Source organism: Hyposmocoma kahamanoa, unplaced genomic scaffold (assembly GCF_003589595.1).
Source record: "Hyposmocoma kahamanoa isolate Upper Pololo Valley unplaced genomic scaffold, ASM358959v1 87, whole genome shotgun sequence".
Lineage (NCBI taxonomy): Eukaryota > Metazoa > Arthropoda > Insecta > Lepidoptera > Cosmopterigidae > Hyposmocoma > Hyposmocoma kahamanoa.
In genome coordinates this window covers 8,777,818-8,799,557 of record NW_020654422.1, presented here as the reverse complement: position 1 = coordinate 8,799,557, position 21,740 = coordinate 8,777,818, and the positions used below count along the sequence as shown (strand labels likewise).

General features: G+C 36.4%; 1 protein-coding gene and 1 long non-coding RNA gene across 3 annotated transcripts; one reads left to right on the top strand and one right to left on the bottom strand.

Annotated features, from left to right (window-relative positions):
- Positions 1 to 92: 92 nt before the first annotated feature.
- LOC113235152 (sterol regulatory element-binding protein 1) lies at positions 93 to 21,721 on the bottom strand. Of its 2 annotated transcripts, none has more exons than XM_026470750.1 (16): positions 21,655 to 21,721; positions 20,928 to 21,554; positions 20,435 to 20,613; positions 19,925 to 20,155; positions 19,088 to 19,280; positions 18,698 to 18,888; positions 17,511 to 17,698; positions 14,676 to 14,912; positions 13,022 to 13,217; positions 10,539 to 10,674; positions 10,131 to 10,281; positions 9,250 to 9,349; positions 6,397 to 6,474; positions 3,665 to 3,811; positions 2,581 to 2,716; positions 93 to 614 (listed from the first exon to the last, which is right to left on the bottom strand). In XM_026470750.1, the coding sequence occupies exons 1-16, from the start codon at positions 21,719 to 21,721 to the stop codon at positions 397 to 399; spliced, it is 3,075 nt and encodes a 1,024-aa protein (XP_026326535.1). In that variant the 3' UTR covers positions 93 to 396. The 2 variants fall into 2 exon arrangements, with proteins under 2 accessions (XP_026326535.1, XP_026326534.1); XM_026470749.1 differs by having other exon boundaries at positions 94 to 614; positions 20,435 to 20,715.
- On the top strand, positions 16,265 to 18,897 carry LOC113235153. The gene is made up of 3 exons (XR_003310848.1): positions 16,265 to 16,363; positions 17,525 to 17,785; positions 18,738 to 18,897. It is a non-coding gene; the product is annotated as an uncharacterized LOC113235153 (long non-coding RNA).
- Positions 21,722 to 21,740: the final 19 nt, after the last annotated feature.

Genomic DNA, 21,740 nt, shown 5'->3' with positions numbered 1-21,740 from the left:
GGTGTAAGGCGCACACGGCCGAACGCCCCTCGCGACGCTTCCCTAAGATACTAGGATATATTTGAAAATGACAGACTATTTAGTAGCTTAGTGATTATTTATTGCAATAATTTAAACTACGTGACACTGTATTGGACTACTCACAAAATCAGCTAAAACCCTTAAGGCTCACATAAAAAATTTACATGTAACTCAATACAAACAAAATCTCTTGAAAATCTACTTAGGTTCTTAGTTCTAATTAGTCAAGTATAACAAGGCCGCTTACAACACTGTAGCAAAATTAAGAATATAATTTGTTAATTACTGCATTAAATCATCTTCCTAGGTTAGTAACAAAGATTTAGTAAGTATTTAGTACTTTAATCGACGTAAAATAAAATTATTATTTTTTATCTATGGTGCAGTTGGAAGTGTTCCAACGGATTTCATAAGATGGTAGCAGTGAGGTAAACGACTCCGATGGCCAATTTTTTGCAATGTGGCGGCTGCCTGTGCTAGCATGCCGGCACGTTCGCCTGGTGCAGCAAGTACTGCTGCGGGAAGGTGTTTACATGCCATGTACAATGCTACAGCACGCTCGCCTTCACCGCCCCCGCCTTCTAGCGCGCGTTCTGGAATATTACAAGGCATAATTTTAATAAGTGTGACTGTATCTGTATACTTCATTGAGTGGCAGGTGTGATGACTCCTTAACTAGATCATAATAGATTATGATCTAGTTAAGGACGGCTAAAGAGTTTCAAATGTGATTTTGATTTTATTGAACATCATGATGTTTTACATGCATGCATTGCAGTGGCGAGACGTGCATATAACTCGATTCCCACCGGCTTGCCTAAATTATTCCGCGTACCTATTACCAGTGGCACCGCGCATACCCCACCACTTAAAAACATTTATTTAAAATATTCATTATTACTTAAATGCGTAATAACTTGTTCGGATGCATCTCGACCAATCAGCGCGAGGTAAGCCGGTGGATCTGCGAGTTCTATTTCATTCATGAAATCTACGCGCTCTCATCAAAATATACGCACACATTCGCAAAAATCCGCTATATAACATCTAAATAAATGGCGGCCGAGAAGCCGCAATGGTTCCAGTTATTGTCGAATAGCGTTCACTTAAATTTAAACCAACAAATTATAATTACATTTGTTTTAATGTCAGAATCGTTGCCAAATGTAGAATTTTTTCAAATAATGTAACAAAATTATTATAATAGCAAATTAATACAAAATATGGTTAATTTCTATTTTGTAAATCTTAACGATACATAAAGAAAGAAATAAAGAAGTTTATTCACTGAATTGAAACACTACACACTTATATCTAAAATTACAACTAAAAAGAAAACAACAAGTGACTTATTAATTTAATTTAGTAAGTGTGCGTAGTGGCTCAAGTGAGGAAAAGGATACGACTCAGCAATATGTCTATCTCGATCGAAACAGACGCTGATTTTTAGTCGTTCCTGTATCGGCGTCGACTAAGTCCCGAGGAAATGGTACATGTATATCCTTCCTTTTAAGCCCTACTACACATTTACGACACACGTATATATTTAAATAAAAGTTATAAATATATGTAAATATCATTAATAAGTTGGGAACATCCGGCATCAGAGCATACGCTGGTTTTCTATTAACACTTTTTTAATATGTTTTTTAAACGTTGATTTAGAGATCCTTTGTCTGAGTGGAGGAGGCAGATTGTTCCAGCATTTAGATGCCTGATACCGGAAACTACCCTCAAAGGCTCTTGTTTTATGAAAAGGTGTTACCAATAGAAAACTATTTATCCTGCGTGAATTATATGAATAAGTATGCCACTTCAATTTTGAATATAGATAAGGTGGACTTTTGCATCTGACAACAGAGTGCATCAATGTAGAAAAATGCAAAATTCTTCTCGATTCCATATTCAGAATACCGTGTTGGTTTAATACAGGTGTTATGTGACTTCTCGGTGGAACTCTATAACAAAATCGTATGCAAGCGTTTTGAATACGCTGTATTACCTTTTTTGATGTGGAGAGAAGACAAGGTCCGAAAACTATATCAGCATAATTTAATTTTGATAAAATAAGGGAATCACACATTTTCAGTCTAATGTCTTCGCTGAGCAAATGACGAATTTTGTATAGCACTTTTAGTCGAAAAAGGCAAGATCTCGCAACAGACTCTACATGGCTCAGAAATCGCAACCTGCTGTCCATAGTAACACCTAAATTTTTGGCTTGGTTAACAAATTCGACTGACGATCCAAGAATGCTAATCCTAGGATCCTGTAAAAGGACGCTTGCTATCTGGTATTTTGAACCTAGAACCATAAACTTTGATTTAGTTGGATTCAGAACCAAAGCATTGTTATTTGACCATCGGGCGATGCTATCGAGATCAGAGTTGATCCTAGAAAGGAACAGTTTCAAATCCTGTGGACGTGTGTGAATATAGATTTGTACATCGTCCGTTTGAAGACTTAAAGGCGTTGCAAATTTGAGCTAAGGGCGCAAGGCAATACACACAGAAGTGGACAACGTGGGAACATGGGACCTTTGGTAATTTCTGTACTTACCCTTTCCGCAAATAATAGAAGAGCGGTTGAGGCGCGGACGCAGACTGCCATCGAGCAACTGCTGCGTGCGGCGCGGCGCCGCTCCTGCCATCATGCGGCACACCGCCGACTGCAGGAACACGCGGGATGTCGCCCACTGCACATTACACAAACGTACAATTTTATTTTAATACGTCCTACTGCAAGGCCGGGGTCTCCTCCAACGCAAGGGTTTATGCCATAGCCCAATGCGCTGGCCACTATGAGGGCTTCATTATGTCTTCGAAAATTTTATAAAACTTCCACAACATGGTAATTTGGTCACGTTTTCCTTCACTGTCATAGTAAGTCATCGCGCCTCACCACGATGCGTGTGCTGGGTAGAGTTGCCAATTTGTAGGAAATTCTCCAAACTGCGGGGATTGGAATAACGCGGGATTTTTACATTTTACCATTTATTACTCTACTCATAACTGACACACCGATAGTTGTTGATAAAAAGACATCAATTACGATGAATATTATTAATATATTTTTTGCAACATCACACACCACTTGTTTGTATAGAAACACTATACAAGTGTGAGACGTGTTCTCAAATTTATAAAGTCATTTACTTATTCTTCTTCTTCTTTTAAATGTTATGGCTCCATCGAAATAATCAATGATTTTGCCAATGTCAAGTAAAAATAACTATGTACGGTAGTTTAATATTATTATAAAAATTATACAAAAAAAATGGCGATTTCGCCAATGTCCTGTCATTCACTTATTGTATGCGTTGCCATTTACGAAGATGTGGCAAAAAACAAAGACCGAATAAAAATAAATATTACTGTTTGTTTTACTAAATCTTGATTTTTTTTTCTCGAGACAATTATGTGGGGAATTTTTGGTCAATAAGTACTTTGTAAGCGGAGGCGGCAGACGACTCTGTTTAACGGCGAGTCGACTGTGTCGCCTTCGGCCAGAGCGAAGTAGTTTGCCGAAAGCTATAGAAGACTAGATGTAAACGGCGAGTTGACCACGTCGCCTACGGCAAGATGAAGTAGTCTGCCGAAGGCGGCAGACGACCCGATGTAAATGCGCCATTAACAATACTAACCGGTAAACTCTGTGATAATCTCCTTAGTGAATGTAAATCCCTCTGGAAAGCACGTAACTGTGAAGGCGGAGCGGGATTTGAACCTGACGCTTCCCAAACACCTGCGCGCACTTCGAGCACCCAATCGCAGCATAACACTTGCATTAGCTGATATATGAAATAAGATACATTAAATTGGCATTCTGACGGCAGATTAACTCTGATATTACTGTTAGTTCACATATTATCATTATGTTCATATTCAAAGTTAGATACAGTTGTACGCCAAAGTCGTTACTGAGCGCAACAGAAGATAAAAAACATAAATAACACGTGCATAGTGTAATTAAATAGTACCTACCATCGAGTATATAACCAGAAATAGAGACGAAATAAAGGGCCTCCACCCCTGGCAACTCTTCAGGCAAATGGGCCTTATATCACTTTTAAATATCAACTCTCGTTTGCACTGAAATCACAAATTAGAGAGCTGAAATAGTACAGCGCCAACATCTGACCTGTACGTATTTGTTGTAATAAAGATAATATATCTAACAATGGAGGGCTGTTCCACTCGGTGGTGTGAGAAAAACAGCAAAACATCTAATTACAAAACAAACGGAATCACATTTCATCGGTAATGAAATATTAAATATGTGATTTTTCAATTTTCGCCCATTATAGCAAAGCTCAAGTTACACTGGTCGTTTTGAAGTGAAACAATTGACGACACCCGTCAATTTTTTCGAATGCGGGCTGGCCAATCGGAGCAAAGTTGTCACCGTAATGATTAGACAGAATAGTTTTCAAACAAATTAAATGACATTTCGTCTCTACTTCTGGTTATATACTCGATGAATAGTACTAATGCAGTGTACAGTTGACAAGCTTTTTTTTTAGTGGTGGTTTTGGCATTGACTTTTGATGTCAATATTTCTGCCGCAGTTAGTTGAAAGGGCGCATATGACATTTTTAAATGTTATACATACTGCCGTGATCAGTAAAAAAGGTGGGTCACTATTTTTATCACAGTTTAAAATATTTTGAAATTACAGGGACATGGGACTTGTCAATTGTCTCAGGGTGACAAGCGCAGTGGCAGTGCCCTACAGATCTCTGTGGTTTAAAGCTCTGATTGGCACTGCAACTGTTATGGACAGACGTGTCACTACCAAGCGCACGACTTGTTCGTCCTATCACTTGGTATCATAAAAAATTTGCACGAGTATAACTATGGATTAAAAAGTTATCTATATACACAGTGCGGTGTTCAATAGTTAAAACTTCGTTTAACAAAATACTAGTGACGATGCAATAGGCGCGTGTTTATATTAGGCGGACTTCCGAGTATTTTGACTAATTAAATAAAAATATAAAATAGCACTACAAACATTAATGTGAAGAGAGAAGGGACATATTAAGGGGTGAAAATATTACAAAACAAAATAGTTTTGTATGTAGAGCCAGTAATTGTAAAGACGGTGTGCTGATCAATATCTTTATACAATGTTATTGCAATAATGCGGAAACTTGTAATTGAGGCTATCAGCGTAAAAGTGGTGTAACCCCATAAATAGCATACAAAAGATATTGAGGAATTTAAAATTAGCCAAATTAATTTTATGTATAACGGTCGGAAAAAGGTGTTCCACATATATGTGTAGGTATAGGTACTAGGGGCGACATAGAGTTGTTAAAACCACTAAATATTAATTAGTGACTATTTCGAATTCCGTATTTCCGGAAATGGTTTTACTACATCGTAGGGCAAACTACTGACCTAGGAAGTCGAAGTTGGATTTTAAAGTAATTCTAATGGTGCCATGTAAAAATGCAGTAGATAACTGACGTTATACCAAAGCAGAGTATAAATAAAGTACCGAGAATGGTCACTCTCTGCCCTTCCGTACCTTTAGACCTACCTACCTAGCGACCTAGCAGAAATGTCGTATTTTAAAAGGAAAATGTTCACACTAGATTATTATAATACTTTTTATAAAAAAAGACTTCTGGACGATTAAACATGACGAAAAAGTACCAGTTTTGACGGCCTTGCCCGTGTACTTCTATTTGTCTTCATAAAGACTTCTAGCTATATTTATACATGTTATATATGTGGAACACCTTTTTCCGATCATTGGTAATCACATGTGATCAATGTGATTATTACTATTTTTTTATATACCAATGTAGCATCCAAATATATAAATAATTATGTAATTTAGTACCATTTAAAGTAACATTGTAGACAAATGCGTATGTACCGTTGGTATAATGTATGTAGCGTTATTCTAACATTAAATGTGTACAACCACTTTTGCGCTAATAGCTCGATGATGGATATCTTTGCTAAGGGTTATTTTTTGTTACTACATTCCGAAATCTACAATCGCGTAAACATACATCTTTTACCATAGATGTTACAGATCAAAATAAAGCTTTTAAATTCCATAAATAAATAAATGACACGATAACAAAAATAGAAGATAAGTGTAATATAAAAATCTTCAACGATAAATGAAGCTTCGATGCGATGAAAGTGACTAAAGCGAGATTTGCTTTGTAGTAATATTGCACAATCATGGTAACGAGTGCAATGCAACTACAATGCACTCACACAATAGCCTTGATGGATCTTCCAAATAACAAATCACATGGTGCCCAATAATTCTTCTGCATGCTTCTTGCAACTAATAAAAAAAATCAGTGTAAAAATAAATATATTATCAAACTTTATAAAATGTAATATATACCGTCATCAATTGTGTGGGCTTCTTGCAACAATAGTACGCCAAGGAGTCTGCTAGCCTGGCTCCAGCAATGTCGCATACCTATAATTCACAAGCGTTAGGTAATTAGTTTTATGTCGTCATTGGAGAGGCAAATAGTCTAAAGAGCTTGCAATATCGACATTTTCAGAAACCGGTCTGTCAAACCTTGCTACAGCACCGGTGCTTGATATGCCACAGGTATTTTTCAAGAACCAGGCCATTAACCTTGCTACGGTACTTCAAAAAAGATAGACTGTCTAGTCTATCTTTTTTGAAGACCGAGTAAAATGACAGTTCATTGCGCAAAAGTGTTGTCAACTTGCAAACAACTACTGATTGCAATCGATAAATATTCCATCGACTATCGATTGAATATTGGTCACGCTTATGGAATAAATAGCCGAACTTGTTTCAATTGAATCATCCTCGACCTTATTCATCCAATTACTGAGCAAAAGTTCATTTAAATTGACAATTTTTGTAAGTTCATACATACATGCACTGTATTTAAAACTATATTTATGAAAAAAACAAAGAGGAGACATATTTTACAGTTTTTCATTTCAATTCAATACAGATAATCAAATCCGGCTATTCTTGTTAAAATGTATATGAATAAAAATTGATCTCGATACTAGGTAGGCCAACTGTCAAAATAAGAACAATGAAGGCAATAACGCAATTAGTAATCGTTGGAACATAGTAACTTTCACAATACAGTAATTTTTGGCAAAAGTTTATCTTCTTTCACAATCTATCGATAACAACTTCATAACTATTTAAAATAATATAAAAACTGACAGCCCTACCGATGCTATTTTACTCCGTCTTCAAAAAAGACGGACTATAGATGCACTCAATTCTAGGTAATTATACATGTGATTGGTTTGTTCGCCTCATCGCTTAGTTTCATACTGAAGATTCACGAGTACAAATGGCGATGCAATAAAAAAATACTTTCGAATTCTACGCGCGGCGCGCCAACATGCCTCCGTGTCGGCCGCAGCAAAACATAGCGAACTGGCATTGTCGCGGGAACCTTTGGTTAAATATATCCCTGTTCTCAATTGGTACCGGTATTTAGGTATCGAAATGGGTATTTAACTCCATTCACCATAGGGTATTTATATTAATAACATCCAGTATATGGTATTTAACTCCAGAGTACCATACTCTTAAGCAAAAAGCACTAAAGTGCTCAGTTTGCTATAAAATATAAAACCCGGACAGATTGATGTGAAAAATCAAATCCAAACCAATGGACTAAGGGCCCTAGTAGTATGAGACGGGTGTGGCCATACAGGTTAGCACATTGGGATGAAATGCGACACCTTTGCATCATATCCCTGACAGGTTTGCTTTATTTCAGAAGACTCGTCCTAGCTGTGCTGATGCTGTAGTCGAGACCTTCCGTTTGGGTATGGATATTATATACCTTTCTATGATGTACCCAATGGAAGAGCAAAAGCGTGTTACGTAGAGCCAGGTTCGACTATGTGCGCCGCATAGGTTGCCTCTTCCTGCTGGATAAGCAGTTAGAAAATCCTTTTGGTATCTGGCCAAAGCGATCGAAACTAACTTTTGTCGCCCATCTTTGCCACCTCTGCTGAGGCCGGACAGCACGCTGGCCATACTGCAAAAAAGAAGGCGAATCTTTTTCACTTTTTGCAGAGTTCGCGTCTGGATGCCGCAGGGAATCTACTACCTACCTTACCTCAGGCTGGCTGCACTATGGTGTCGGTTCGCATATGCCCAAAAAGAAGTACTTAGAACTCTGCGGAATCTAGACATGAGTAAAGCTGCAATTGGATCTCGAATTTCTTGGGGAACGTTCGATTCAAGTGGTCTTAGAGTACTCTTCCGACCATCGGGCGATAGATTTAGAGTTCCTCAGGTTCCGTACTGTCTGCAACTCTCCTTCTGCTGCATATCAATGATATGATAAATCCAGTTACCTTTACGTATGCTGATGATAGCACAGTTATAGATAGGTATTTGACCAATGCAAGGTTCAGTGGAAAGGAAATCAAGTTTTGTTGAGAGTCCATGGTTGGCCATTTGGATTTGACACCTAAGGCAGTCTCCGATTAGGGCGAGGCCAGTATTGTCAAATTTAACGCTACCAAAACGTCTCTGCTCTCCACAAAACGGAGTAACTTTTTGTGATATATCCATACCGACAGCCGACGATCACCTTGGATTAATTGACAACCGTGTCAAGAGGCTCACAGACGACTCGGAATGAGTGAAGGCGAAACGGCAGCGCCTTGAACACCGCCGTAAAGTTGACTGCTTATCGGTATCTTGCAGGATATATCACGGAGTGTGCAATGGAATTAACATTAAATTTGTGAAAAAAAAGTGGATTTAATTCCGTCTTCCCCTTACCGTCACCGGGGGATTAAACGTAGGCTTGGGTTCCACCCCTAAGGTGTTGGATAATAATAATAATTGGAGTAGAATTTCCTGCTGATTTGCTCCCTGAACGTTATAACTTCAAGGCGAGAGTAAACAGGTGTGCATGCTCCATCGTCGACCTCATCGTCACTTTCCATCAGGTGAAATGAAGGTAAAATGCGCACTTATATTATAAAAAAAGAAAAACAGTTTTAAACCTCTTAATTGGCAAGATTTGAATATCAATCGGAATCTTATTACAGAAACGCATACATTGCCCCTTAAATGATTTTGCGACTTTATGAAGACGACTGCCAAGAGCTAGTTTATTTTTATTTCCCGTATTAATATTGAATTAAAAGTATGGCAAACAAATGCAACTTTTACATTTAAGTACCAGTTACAATTACAGAAAATATAGAATAATATAATACTTACCTTGAGAACTGTTTCGGATGTCCTCGCAATGGAACGTTCATCTCGACACTGAGCGAGGCTTAACAGGCCACGGCGGCTTTTGTACGCCATATGCAGGGCCCTACGTATAATAGACAATAGCTATATTTTCGTCATTATGTTTATTCTACCAAGACAATAGTTATTAATACCACAATTATAAACTATACAGTAGTGTTTAATAAACACGGCATTGACCAGAAATTCTAACTCGGCATACATGTGAGAATCGTCGCATTGTTAGCACACGGTGACATAGCTGTGAGTAAATTCTTTGTCATTGTTTGACATTTAGAATTAATGCCGCATTGTCACCTGGGCTCTGGATAGGTGAGGATAACTTATTATATTAATTCCATACGTGTGCGTAGTTTCTAATATTTGTAGTAGGTACCTTTGTTAATACATTTTTATTTTCACACCAGCTAAAATTTAGCATATTTTTTTAATAAAAAAATTTATTACACATGCGGCACCCTGATAGTCTAATCTAAAGCATCAGCCGTTATGTTTTTTATATTCACAGCCATGTCGAAATCATTATCGATTGTGTACACATAGAAATACATTAGAATAGTGTACATTTCGTCTGTTTAAAGGTAAAACCACATAAGTGACAATTTCCACAAAAAGTCTTTAATTTATGTAGCTATGGTAAGAAAATCACTATTTTTCTACACGTGAAACTAAATAACAAAAAAGTTATAAACGTAGTAAGAGTTCTGCTGCAGAGAGATGGTGAATTTCTTATAACTGGTACATAATTTGGAGATTATTTGTAGAAAATGTCACTTATGTGGTTTTACCTTTCAGCAGACGATCTATTTCTACGGAATTTTGTGGATTTCTGAGCATATTGTTACCCAGGTAATGGATCTTCCGAGTTAGCCAACTGTTCTGGTAGCAAGTTGAGTCGGTCTCCGATATCAGCAGCGCTCTTTATGTCCGCAAGCAGCCACGTGGCAGCGACACCGACCATGTTAGCCCACCATTCCATTACAGGGTCCCAGCAGCCTGAAAATTTATTTCAATCAAATTTCAGCACGCTAAACGTTTATAAAACTGTGGACTCTTAATATTTCATTTTTTCACAAGGATCTACGTCCAAACGTTTCAATGTGTTACGTATTTACCACCAGGCGCATGACTTCTTCGTCCCATCACTTGGTATCGAAAAAATTAAAAAACACCAGCAGGATTTTCTTTACACTCTTTGGATACTCATGAAAAAGTGAATTAATCCTAACAATAATGAAATAATATTAAATTACCAGTGTGCTGAGGTGCCTCGGTGGAAACGTCATCGGTGATCAGCTTAACAAGGTCAAGCACATCACGTGTGTTGCTTCGCTCGTCGGCGCAAAGGAGCATTTGCAAACTCTTCTGCAGCAGTTCAAGATGGTAAGCCTGGAAATTGCCATAGATATGTGAGCAATAGTAGACATTTATTTTCTTTTCAAAGCATGTAATCTGAATTTTAAATATCTAAAATTGGTAGACTTTCTTGCGTGTCACTTGAATTTTGCTTAAAACTTCGCTTGCAGATTATTTCTCACTTCCAAAACTAGTCTTTTTTAAAAACACTGTTTTAATTTTTTTTTTAAGAAATAATAATATAACTTTTTGAATAAATACATTGTATTTTTCATGATCGACAACTTTAATTTCATAGAAAAGTAATTGTAAAACAATTAATTACCACTTCTTAAATACATATGTAACTATCGCGAGAACAATAGGAGGGTTAGTAACTTTGTTTTATAATAACTCTGCTGCTAAGTGCATTTTGTTGAATGTTATCGCTCCAAACTATTATATTATGTATAGGCAGATTATGGTTATATAAACACCTCATAGAATAATGAAACACATGCGTTAGTTATTCTAAACAATTATTTAACTATATTACTTATTTAAATCAACTTCCAGGGTTGTAAAATATTACGATGCTAATAAATAGTCGAGTTCCTATAAAATGTTTAAATATACATATCATTTTAAACATTTTACACACATAATTGTGTCTGGTGTTTTTCGATAGGGAGGGACGTTAAACTATATAGGGTTATTTGTAAAACACTAACAATCTCGCAGCACTATATTACTAACATCATGAATAACTAGCTTTTGTTTCATGACTTTTATTAATTCATCAGATTTTACTTTAGTACAATAAGAATATTTGGGTGTGTTAACTTAATTCACCTGAACTAATTCACCTAGGTGCATTAAGTACAACTTTAGTAAACTTAAATTGGTAAAAAATTAAAGGGTGCATTAGATAAACATAAAAGTAAACTGTATACACCTAATTCACCTGGTGAACATAAAAGTAAACTATAAATAATAAATAAATTATAAATAACGCACACACTCAACATAGCCCCGCACTAGGGAAACCCTGTGTCGCGGGTGCCATGCACACACACATAGACAACCACAAATTACACCCAAACTCACCAAACTGCATTAACTCCTTTATTTAATATGGAACCTTTTTGTCAGTGTCTTTACTCATTCTAGCCACTTGAGACACTTTCAATTGTTTTTGAATAAATAACGTTGAGAAAACTATGTTCTATTTTTGACAACTATCTCCACCAATGAGCACCATTTTTGTAATGTTAACGTTAACGCACCCGAATATTTAAATAGACCGCTTTAAACGGTGATAAATTTATGCGGCGGTTAAACAAGTCGGTCTAAATGGTGATAACTCTGTGCAGTAACAAAAGAAAGCACGAAAGAACTTCTACCAAATACAGAAAAACTATCACATAGTACAACAAAAACTGAAAAGTTTATTTTTGGTAATTTTTTATGTTTTGTGAATAGTCATGGGACAAAAGTCGTTGTTTATGATTTTTTTAATATAATATCAAGTGCCGGGACGAACAAGTCGTGCGCCTGATGATAAGCTACAGGCCTGTCCATAACAGTTGCAGTGCCACTCAGAGCTCTAAATCACAAAGATTTAAGGAGCACTGCCAATGCGCTACCGTGAGACATAAGTTGACAAGTCCCATGTGCCTCTAATTTCACCAGCACCCTTACCTTTCAAATCGGGAACGCAGTAAGCCTCGCATTACTGCTTGGCGGCAGAAATAGGTAAGGTGGCAGTACTACTCTGGATGAACTCTTTCACAAAGAGCTCTACTTCTACTAAAATATTACTAACATCATAAACAACTTTTGGTAACCTTGTATGATATGTAAAGAGTCTTGGAACAAAAGTTGTTGTTTATGATCTTAGTAGTATAATCCTGCGACGTTATTAGTATTTTACAAATAACCCTGTACATGGAAGTCATAAGTTTCTCACATGTGGCGCTGAGGGCAAAAAAAGCCGTTAAACCCGATACAACAAAGATCTGCAACAAGCACGTAGAGAAATTTATAAGACCTGCTGCTTCGATCTGTAGCTCAGTTGGTAAGAATGGTGACTCCGGTGTGACAACAAAGCTTGTCCGAGTTCGAGAGATTGGAGGAAGTGTTCTTTGTGTTGTTCGATCTTTGTATTAATTATTAAAAATAATAACAAACTAGTAAACTAAATTATGGTGATATTATTATTATTAATGTGATGGTAATATAAACATCATAATAGTCAATAAAATAAATATTTTAATATATTGAAGTCTTTATCAGAAATGGTGGTAGCGTCATGATTACTGCATACAACATTGAAAAAACATACTTCATCTTTTTAAGAGGTCCGAGTTTTGTAGCAAAACAAGAAATAAATGTAACATACCCTCATTGCATAAATAAGGGGATCTGGTAGACTGGGTAGCCGTGAGAAGAGAGCTGCTGAAGGTGGCGCTAGCTCGTAACTCCAGCGTCGTGTGCGTAGAAACTGTTGTCCACGAGGACTTGTCACCCAGCGCAGGCGGACTGGTACCAGTGCGCACGAATCCGTGCACGATGAACGGCATAGACGCAGGTAGTAACTGCGATTTTATTTTTGTTTTGTTAAACTATTACGTAACTATAGTAACTGCCTCCTTGGCCGAACGGTTACCATGCTGGTCTGCTACGTAGAGGTCCCGGGTGCGATTCCCGAGTCGGGAGATATATTTGTATGGCCTACGTTTGTTTCTCTCATTAGTTTAATTGTAATTCGTGGTTGTCTTTGTGTTTGTCCATGGCACCCACGATACAGGGTTCTCTAATGTAGGGCTATGAGTGTGTGCATAATTTATTAATTTAATTTATATTAGTCACAAAATAAGAGGCACCTTTTAACATTTGTCATCGCAAAGTAAATAGTGATGTGAACTACTCGTATCGGTAACCATATTAAACTATTGTCGCAAAAAATCGATTCGAACTTTTATGAGTCTGTGATGGTTTAGATTATTATGTGGGTCATGGATTTTCAGTTCGAGATAGAACAATTAACATTTATTTAAGCAACATAAAGTTTAATATAAATAATAAGTAAGTATTTTAAATTATCACAATGACAACCTGTAGTTAAATAGCAAAATCCTGAAACAAAACAAAAAAAAGACTTCATAGTTTAAATTTTTATTCGCTTTCATAGGAAAATGAGTCAAACTCATAGAGTCACCTGTATCAATCTCATCTCTATCAAAATCAAAAAGTAATATTTTTTTTAAGTGAATTTAATTGAGTCAGTGAAATTCGGCGATTAATAGGTTACAATATTATTATTTAAAAAAATAAGATTATATAAATAGAGAGACTGTTTTTAAGACGTCTCGGACTATCTCAAAATTGTATTTTATTTTGGAATTCGTACGAAAATAATACTTGAAATATGTTCTATCATATTATATAATACTTCACTAAAATTTATGTATTTTTTAAAACCCAATAAATCATTAACAATTCGTTTACTGTTTGTTCCGTTGATTGCATTCAAAGTTACATACTTTCGTCTCCTTTAGTTGTCAAATTGAGCCTCGTACATTGTGACGACTACAGCAGACACAGGCACCTTCGTTCGTTTGGTATATAAATAAAAAGTACAGTATAAACTATTTAACCATCGAATTCCAGCCAAGTCGGTCCAACCGTTAGGAAATTTTGGCAAACATTCGGATTCGTAATATTGGTGTAGATTTATAGAGTACAATAACTATTTTAAAGCATTATCTTTTAAACTTTCTAAACTAGGGTCTAAAGAAGTCCACGGAATTCCACTGGCGCTCTTAATAATAACTAATGCAACCGCATTTTTATTCATTTTACTGCTGCTTTTTTTAGTAACATACTTGTTGACTGCGTGGTCTGTACCTCTGGAAACTTTGAAAACGCTGGTCTAGAACAAACCTACGCCTTACAGTAACGTCACTGAAACGCTAAATTGACACAATCTGTTCAATATTATTGAATAAATCCTCCTCAATCTGTACAATGTGACTCAAAAACTAATTACTTACCCACAAAGCCAATTCCCGATCTTAGGCATATAATCTTTGAAGACCAACGCAGCAGTGACGTAAGTGTCTGCCTGCAATTGTCTGTTTCCAGTCACTTCGGCCAGGTTGACGGCTTGCAAAGCCAGTAGTACACGCTCGCTGCGACCGCTATGGCTGGATACGATCTCCAGCTGAGCGAGGCGATGGGAGACCGTCGATACTTCAGCAGCCCAGTGCTGTGCTGCCCTTCTTGCAGGACTACATGGATCAGGCAGATTTAAGTATGTTTATTATTCTAGAAATTCAACAAACAGCGCTGCGTATTACGTAGACGCAGACTAAAAACGACAGGTTTACATAATTAAACCTGTCGTTTATAATCAATTAAATTCTAAAGGGTAGCGCCATTAAGCAAAAAGAAGAAGAAAGAATCAATTAAATAAAAAAATGGAGACTTATACATATAAGAGCTGAACTGCCTCCGCAGAGGTTCCAGGTTCGATTCCCGGGCTGACAGAAATATTTGTATAGCCTACATTATTTCTCTCGTGAGTTTGGGCGTAATTTGTGGTTGTCTGTGTGTGTCCATGGCACCCGCGACACAGGGTTTCCCTAGTGTGGGGCTATGTTGAGTGTGTGCGTTATTATTATTATAAGTAATGTTATTTTAAAGACACTCTCTTTAAAAAAATATTATTTAATGAATAAGTAGGTACAAAAAGCTGTAGTAACTAATAGTTTAACCTATAATACGGGGAAGTAGATATAGTAAATAGTTTAACTTTGAATACGGGGAAGTCCATAACGTGTTATGGTTTCTTTAAAATATATTTTTTTAATATAATGTCAAGTAACGGGACGAACAAGTCGTGCGCCTGATGGTAAGCTACACGCCTGCACATAACAGTTGCAGTGCCACTCAGAGCTTTAAATCGCAAAGATCTGAGGGGCACAGCCACTGCGCCCGTCACTCTGAGACGTAACTTGGCAAGTCCCATGTGCCTGTAATTCCCTCGGTACCCTTACCTTTCAAAACCGGAACGCAGTAATGCTTACTGCTTGGCGGCAATAATAGGTAAGGTGGCAACAGTTCCTTTGACGAACTCTTTCACAAGGAGCTCTACTGCTACTAAAATGCGTATCCATAACACGTTATTTGTTTCCTGGCACTTATTGAAATTGTCAGAACCTGGGTTATTGCTGATGAAAGTTCTATATACATCAGCGGATTCTGATACGAATGTTGATTTTTTTTACTTTTATATTGCCAGATGCTGATTTTAGGTATTCAGAAAAAACGGGAAAATGTACATCCTTACAGAATCTATCTATATAAAAAACTTTCTATTTTCTTTGGTATTGTAATAAAATATTACTTCAAGATTTGGTGACATTTATTAACAATTTTTCTAAATATTTCAGAATTCATGAAGACACTAAGGGTCGTATTCCAGAACTCTACTCAGTACTCAAATCAGGACTTGAGCAGACTTGAGTATGATTTCAAGCACTGGAAATACGACCCTAATGGCAAGGACTTGAGTATGATTTCTAGTGCTTTAAATCATACTCAAATTCTGACTTGAGCATTGAGTAGAGTTCTGGAATACGACCCTTTAGACCCTGCCTAGCTTAAACGTTATGGAAATCAAAGTTATTCAAAAATAACCGCTGAGCTACTTCTTCGGCTTACTGCTTGTTTTTGGAAGGTTTGTAAATTATTCCAGCATGCCTTTCAGGCCCTGTCACGACTCGAACATCTGCAATGAATATCAGCATCAACGAATGCGGATTGCCGATGCGGATATTTTAATTTATGCAGATTATTCGCAGATGCTGATATTCGCTACAACCCTAGTCAGAACGTGTTCTGACTACCTTAAACCGACCACAATACAAAGTTCGCGTCGTAGCTCTCATGATATTTGACTACTACGCATCGTGATTTATGAGCTTATGTTATGTTATGAAATTTTCTTCAGGGTTCGAAGTGACAATTATCATAAATATCACGATAATTAGCTCGATAAATTATACCTTTATAATTAACTTGAAATTTATATTTAGATTCTGACAGGGTGTTCATTATTCAAAAACGAGTAATGAGGGTACTTGCCGGAGTGACACGAAGAGTCTCTTGTAGGGACTTATTAAGAGACACAGGATAATGACCATGTATTTGGTGTATTTATACGGAATAATCACATTCATACGAAAAAACTACACAGCTTCGAAAGGCATGAAAGCCATTATAACACTCGCTCCACAAGACGACTGAGGGTCGTACCGCGACGGTTAACACATACTGAAAAACATCCGCGCGTAATCGGTCCGACTTATTATGAGCACCTACCCGTTGACTTCAAAAATGACCCAAATGATGAAACATTTAAAATTACGTAGTACTAAACTTGTACTGGATATTTGTAATTTTTTGAAATGTAACATTTATTACTATTTATAACGATTCTTGTAATATACATATGTATATTGTATATAATAATGTAAAATTTACAAGATAATAAATAAATCTAAATCTATAAAATGAATCGGAACGACAATATGCTTACTGGTAGCAAACGGAAACGATACTTTGGTTTTCTTAATTACCACAACTTTGACTGGTGAGTCAAATAACATGAGGACCACGACGCGAATTTCGTACTGTTTTTTTTCGTAGTTAGTCACAATTGGCTCTGGCTATTTTATAAGCATACATACACGACGTTATTCGTGTTATGGACATTTCAAAGAGGCCACAACGCGTGGTGGACGTTTATTCGTTCAATGAGTGTTTTCGGTCTTCGCATCTACCATACTTAATTCTATGAAATAAATATAACTGAGTCAACATACCTATCACCCCACAGGTCACCAGCTCGTCGCGCTAGGAACCCTCCAAACGGGAGTCGTTGCAACACTTGCCGTAGTACCGCCGCGGCGAGTGCCGCGAACTTTGCATTTCCCTGCCCACCTGCCTGCACGCTTTTGCCACATACCGCCAGAGATCGATGAAGTTCCAGTCGAGCGTTTGTTAAATCACCCTAGGAATTAATAATTGTAGATTTTCACTGGGGTGGGCCTAAACCATAGGGACCTTAGGGGCCTTGACTACAGCCGACGGCAAAGATGTGATTGTTACCGAGTTCCTAGGTTTTTTTTAATGTATACATGTTTAACCGAATAAGAAAACTAAGTCGACTAAACCTGACAAGTGTGAACCAGCCGTAATAGTCTCCACATTGAAAATTAAACTTTTATAAGGATGACGTGACCATAGGGCGTCTCAAGAAAATAGTTTAATTCCCAAAATGGTGACTCGTAATGGTGACTCGTATGGCTGGTTCACATTTGTACAGTGTAGTCGATTCTGTTTTCTTATTCGGTTTACCGGATACGTTAAAAAACGTATGTGCGGTCAAATTTTGTAAGTCAGTTTTCCGATACGGGAGAACCGTCTCGGGTCAGTGGCCCGTGTTCAGCTGCAACACTCATGTATATCTTACAAGGTCCTAAGAAAAATTTTATGCAAGGTGCACAAAGGATAAAAAGTTGTTATAATTTTACATGTAACTAAAATAAACCATAAATAGTTAATTCACTACAACACAGCGTTATTTGTAAAACACTAACAACCTCTCAGGACTGCATTACTAACAACATAAACAACTTTAGATCCATGACTTTCAATAATTCATCAGATTTTACAAAAATACCAAAAATATATATATATGTATGAATAGACCACTCTAAACGGTGATAACTCTATGCGGTAGCAAAGGAAAGAATGCGGGAGGCGTAGCTAAACAAGTTACTACCACATCAGAAAAAATCAGATAATACAACAAAAACTTAGAAAAATATTTTGTTAATATTATGTTTTGTAAAGTCATGGAAGAAAAATTATTATTTATAATGTTAGTGATATAGCCATGCACCTATGAGGTTGTTAATAATCTACAAATATTCCTGTATAAATATTACTTTTATAATAGTCCTCCTCTATAAAAAAGCTTAAAAAAGTCAATAGTTGATTTAGGTACCTTTTTCAAATAATTATCAGCCAATCTTTTGTGTTTATAGAAAAGACCAGCTTCTGGGGATTGAGACTTGGGCACCGAATCGCCGTAAACCAGAAGTTTCACGAGACATCCTCCCAAGATCACGATGTTTACCACATATATAAAGAAAATGTTGAATAACCAACTTTCCCAAAATCTCCACAAATTGCTACCTGGAAAACAAATATTATTGTTACTTATCAATACAATTTATAATAAGCCACCAAGACAGCCATACAACTGACATAATTTAAAAAATCATAAAAAAGAGTCTGAACATAGGATTTATTTTTCACTGACACGGCTTTTAAAAGGCCAATATCATTAGTTGTGCTGTAGGCTACTTTGAAATAGTTCCATAAATTTCCTCACTATCATCAGGAGACACCAGTATTTTCCTTTGATCAACTCTAGCATTAAAGTCAGGCGCTGAAGAGTCCAACATGAAGCTGCCAAAGAAAGCACTGAATGGGTTGAATGCAATCAGGCCAATCATGAAAGCACATAGCGCCAATCGAGAGTGGTCTCCCATACCCATGACAATCTTTGAATACTTCTCTTCAACCTGCAAAATTTTTAAATGAAAATGTCTACAATAAAAGGTATAAAAGACAATTTTTTAAGGATATATATACACATATAGAGGTACATTATAATTTTGCAACATTTAGTGACAATATTTTGATTAAAATTATTTACATACATTGCAATAAATGCTTTAAAGTTCTAAATATTTTTATTCAATTGACATAATGGTGTACAGGAACTATTGATGTGTTGATGATGATAAGGATGAGTGACAATTACTTGTATTATTTTGCTCAAGTCAAAGTATGTTAAGAATAAATTTTAGAAAATATAAAACTTTTTTGTTTTTATGGTAACTAAAACTTAAAGAGTGAGTTTGTTAATGTTTAAAAATTAAATATAGATGTCAACACATTATACATATTGGATACAGATCTGCTTAAAAAACTCATTAATAACAAGTAATTAAATTTAAAACTGAATAAATCTGCATTGGCATTAAATTCCAATTATGTTTGAAAGTGTAAAATACTTGTGCATTAGTTATCAAATTCTTTTGTGTTATTTGATAGACGAACAGACTAACATATCTTTCTTGACACATTCTAATAACAAACACAGTGTTCTTCTTTCATCCAATGGTATTTTACAAAGAATTGTACACTTAGCAATACATATTACCTTGAATTCTGGAGATGATGGACTATCGCTATCCAAACCATGTGGGGAGTGATATGGCGAGGAAATATCACTGTGTGGAGGAGTATACGCTCCATCCAACACAGGTTCCTTGACACCAGATTTCTGGCATGCTAGTTTCAAAGCCATATTTTCCTGTTTCAATCTACTGTTCTGATTCTGCAAGTACTTGATGTATTCTATTGTCTTTCTCAATATTGCTGATTTGTTTAGCTGTCACAATAGATCAATACATTAGTATTACTATCACAATTTTATCTAGTACAACTTCATAAAACGTTAAATATATTTTATCTTCAAAATCAAAAAGAAATATTAACATTAGGTAAATAAACCACCACACAAAAGATTTACAAAGCATGTGTTTAAAATAACAAATAAGTAAGAATTTAAATGAAATATACAATACATTTTAACATTTAACACACAAAAGTTGTATGAATAATAATAATAATTATATATAAACAATACAAGGATTAAGAATTTCTTTACCTTAGCTTCTTCACCAACTAGCATATTCTTTAACTCCACAATCCGATCATTTATGCTGGTTCTGTATCGTCTCTCTATAGCATTATGAGCACTTTTTTTAACTTCTTTCACCTTAGGTACATTTGCATTTGACACCTGGCTGAGTGCTATCTTATCAGTCTCCAGGACCAAGGGGATGCCTGTAGTTAACAATGTTGAGCCATTGTTACTTGTAAAGAAAGTATGGACCTGTCTATTCTCATTTCCAGATTTTGTATTTGTTGCAACACCTGGTGTTGTTCCTTAAATTGTGAAAATTATTTTTGAAAAAATACAAAAATAGCCAGCCAGTAATTTTATATTCATGTGTACAATACATAGAATAGTTGTTAAGTGCTTGGTGGTACATGAAATTGTTAGATATAAATTTCATGCTAGTTGATAAGATTGCATCATGCTTATTACAAAAACAGTGAAATATTAACAAGTTTAATATAAATGTATATCAACTTACTCGGAACTGGAGCACTTGTGTATATTAAAGTCTGTGTCTCAGGGCTGATAATATTTGACTGCAGAATTACTGGAGAAAAATTTGGATCTGTGCTCTTCAGTATGAATGGTGTCACTCCTTTTGGGTTATTCTGTAAGAGTACAGGCTGGCTAGCTTGACTTTTGTTCCCTTGGTTTAATTTAGTGACTCCCTCTAGTTGCACTAAAGGTGCTTGACGATCAGGTACCTGCTGAAATGTACTTGGTGCCAAATTCACATAAAGGGGGCTCTGAACAACTTGTTGAACTATCATAGGAGTTTGAGCGGGAATTTGCTGTCCATGCTGAGTGACATCGGGTAACGGAGCGTCATTGCTCCTGTGCCGCAAGTTGTAGCTCTCCTCTCTGCCATAAACACCTTGAACAGGGCTAGTTTTAGGTTGTGGTGGATGCGACGATTTCGAGACATGAGTGTACTGAGATACTAGCGGGTTCCCGCTAACACTGTAGTATGGAGACACTCGTGAATTTTGTGGTGATTCCGATTTGATTTTAGCATCAACACTAGGAAGGCCTGTGTCGTTGTCAACTGATGACAGTTCTTCCTCTAATTTTTTCATAAAATCTCCATCGCAACCACTGAGGAAATCTGTAACAGGCAAATGTAATTGTAAATTAAATGTTGTAACCATGAATCACGCAACGCGCAAACTGGAAAATTTTATTTTAAGAATTATATAGATTTTTACCTTCAATTTCGGCAATGTCATGGACATTGAATACGTCCGTATTTATAAAAGGTTCGTCTTGATCCATTTTTAACTCCTTTATCATA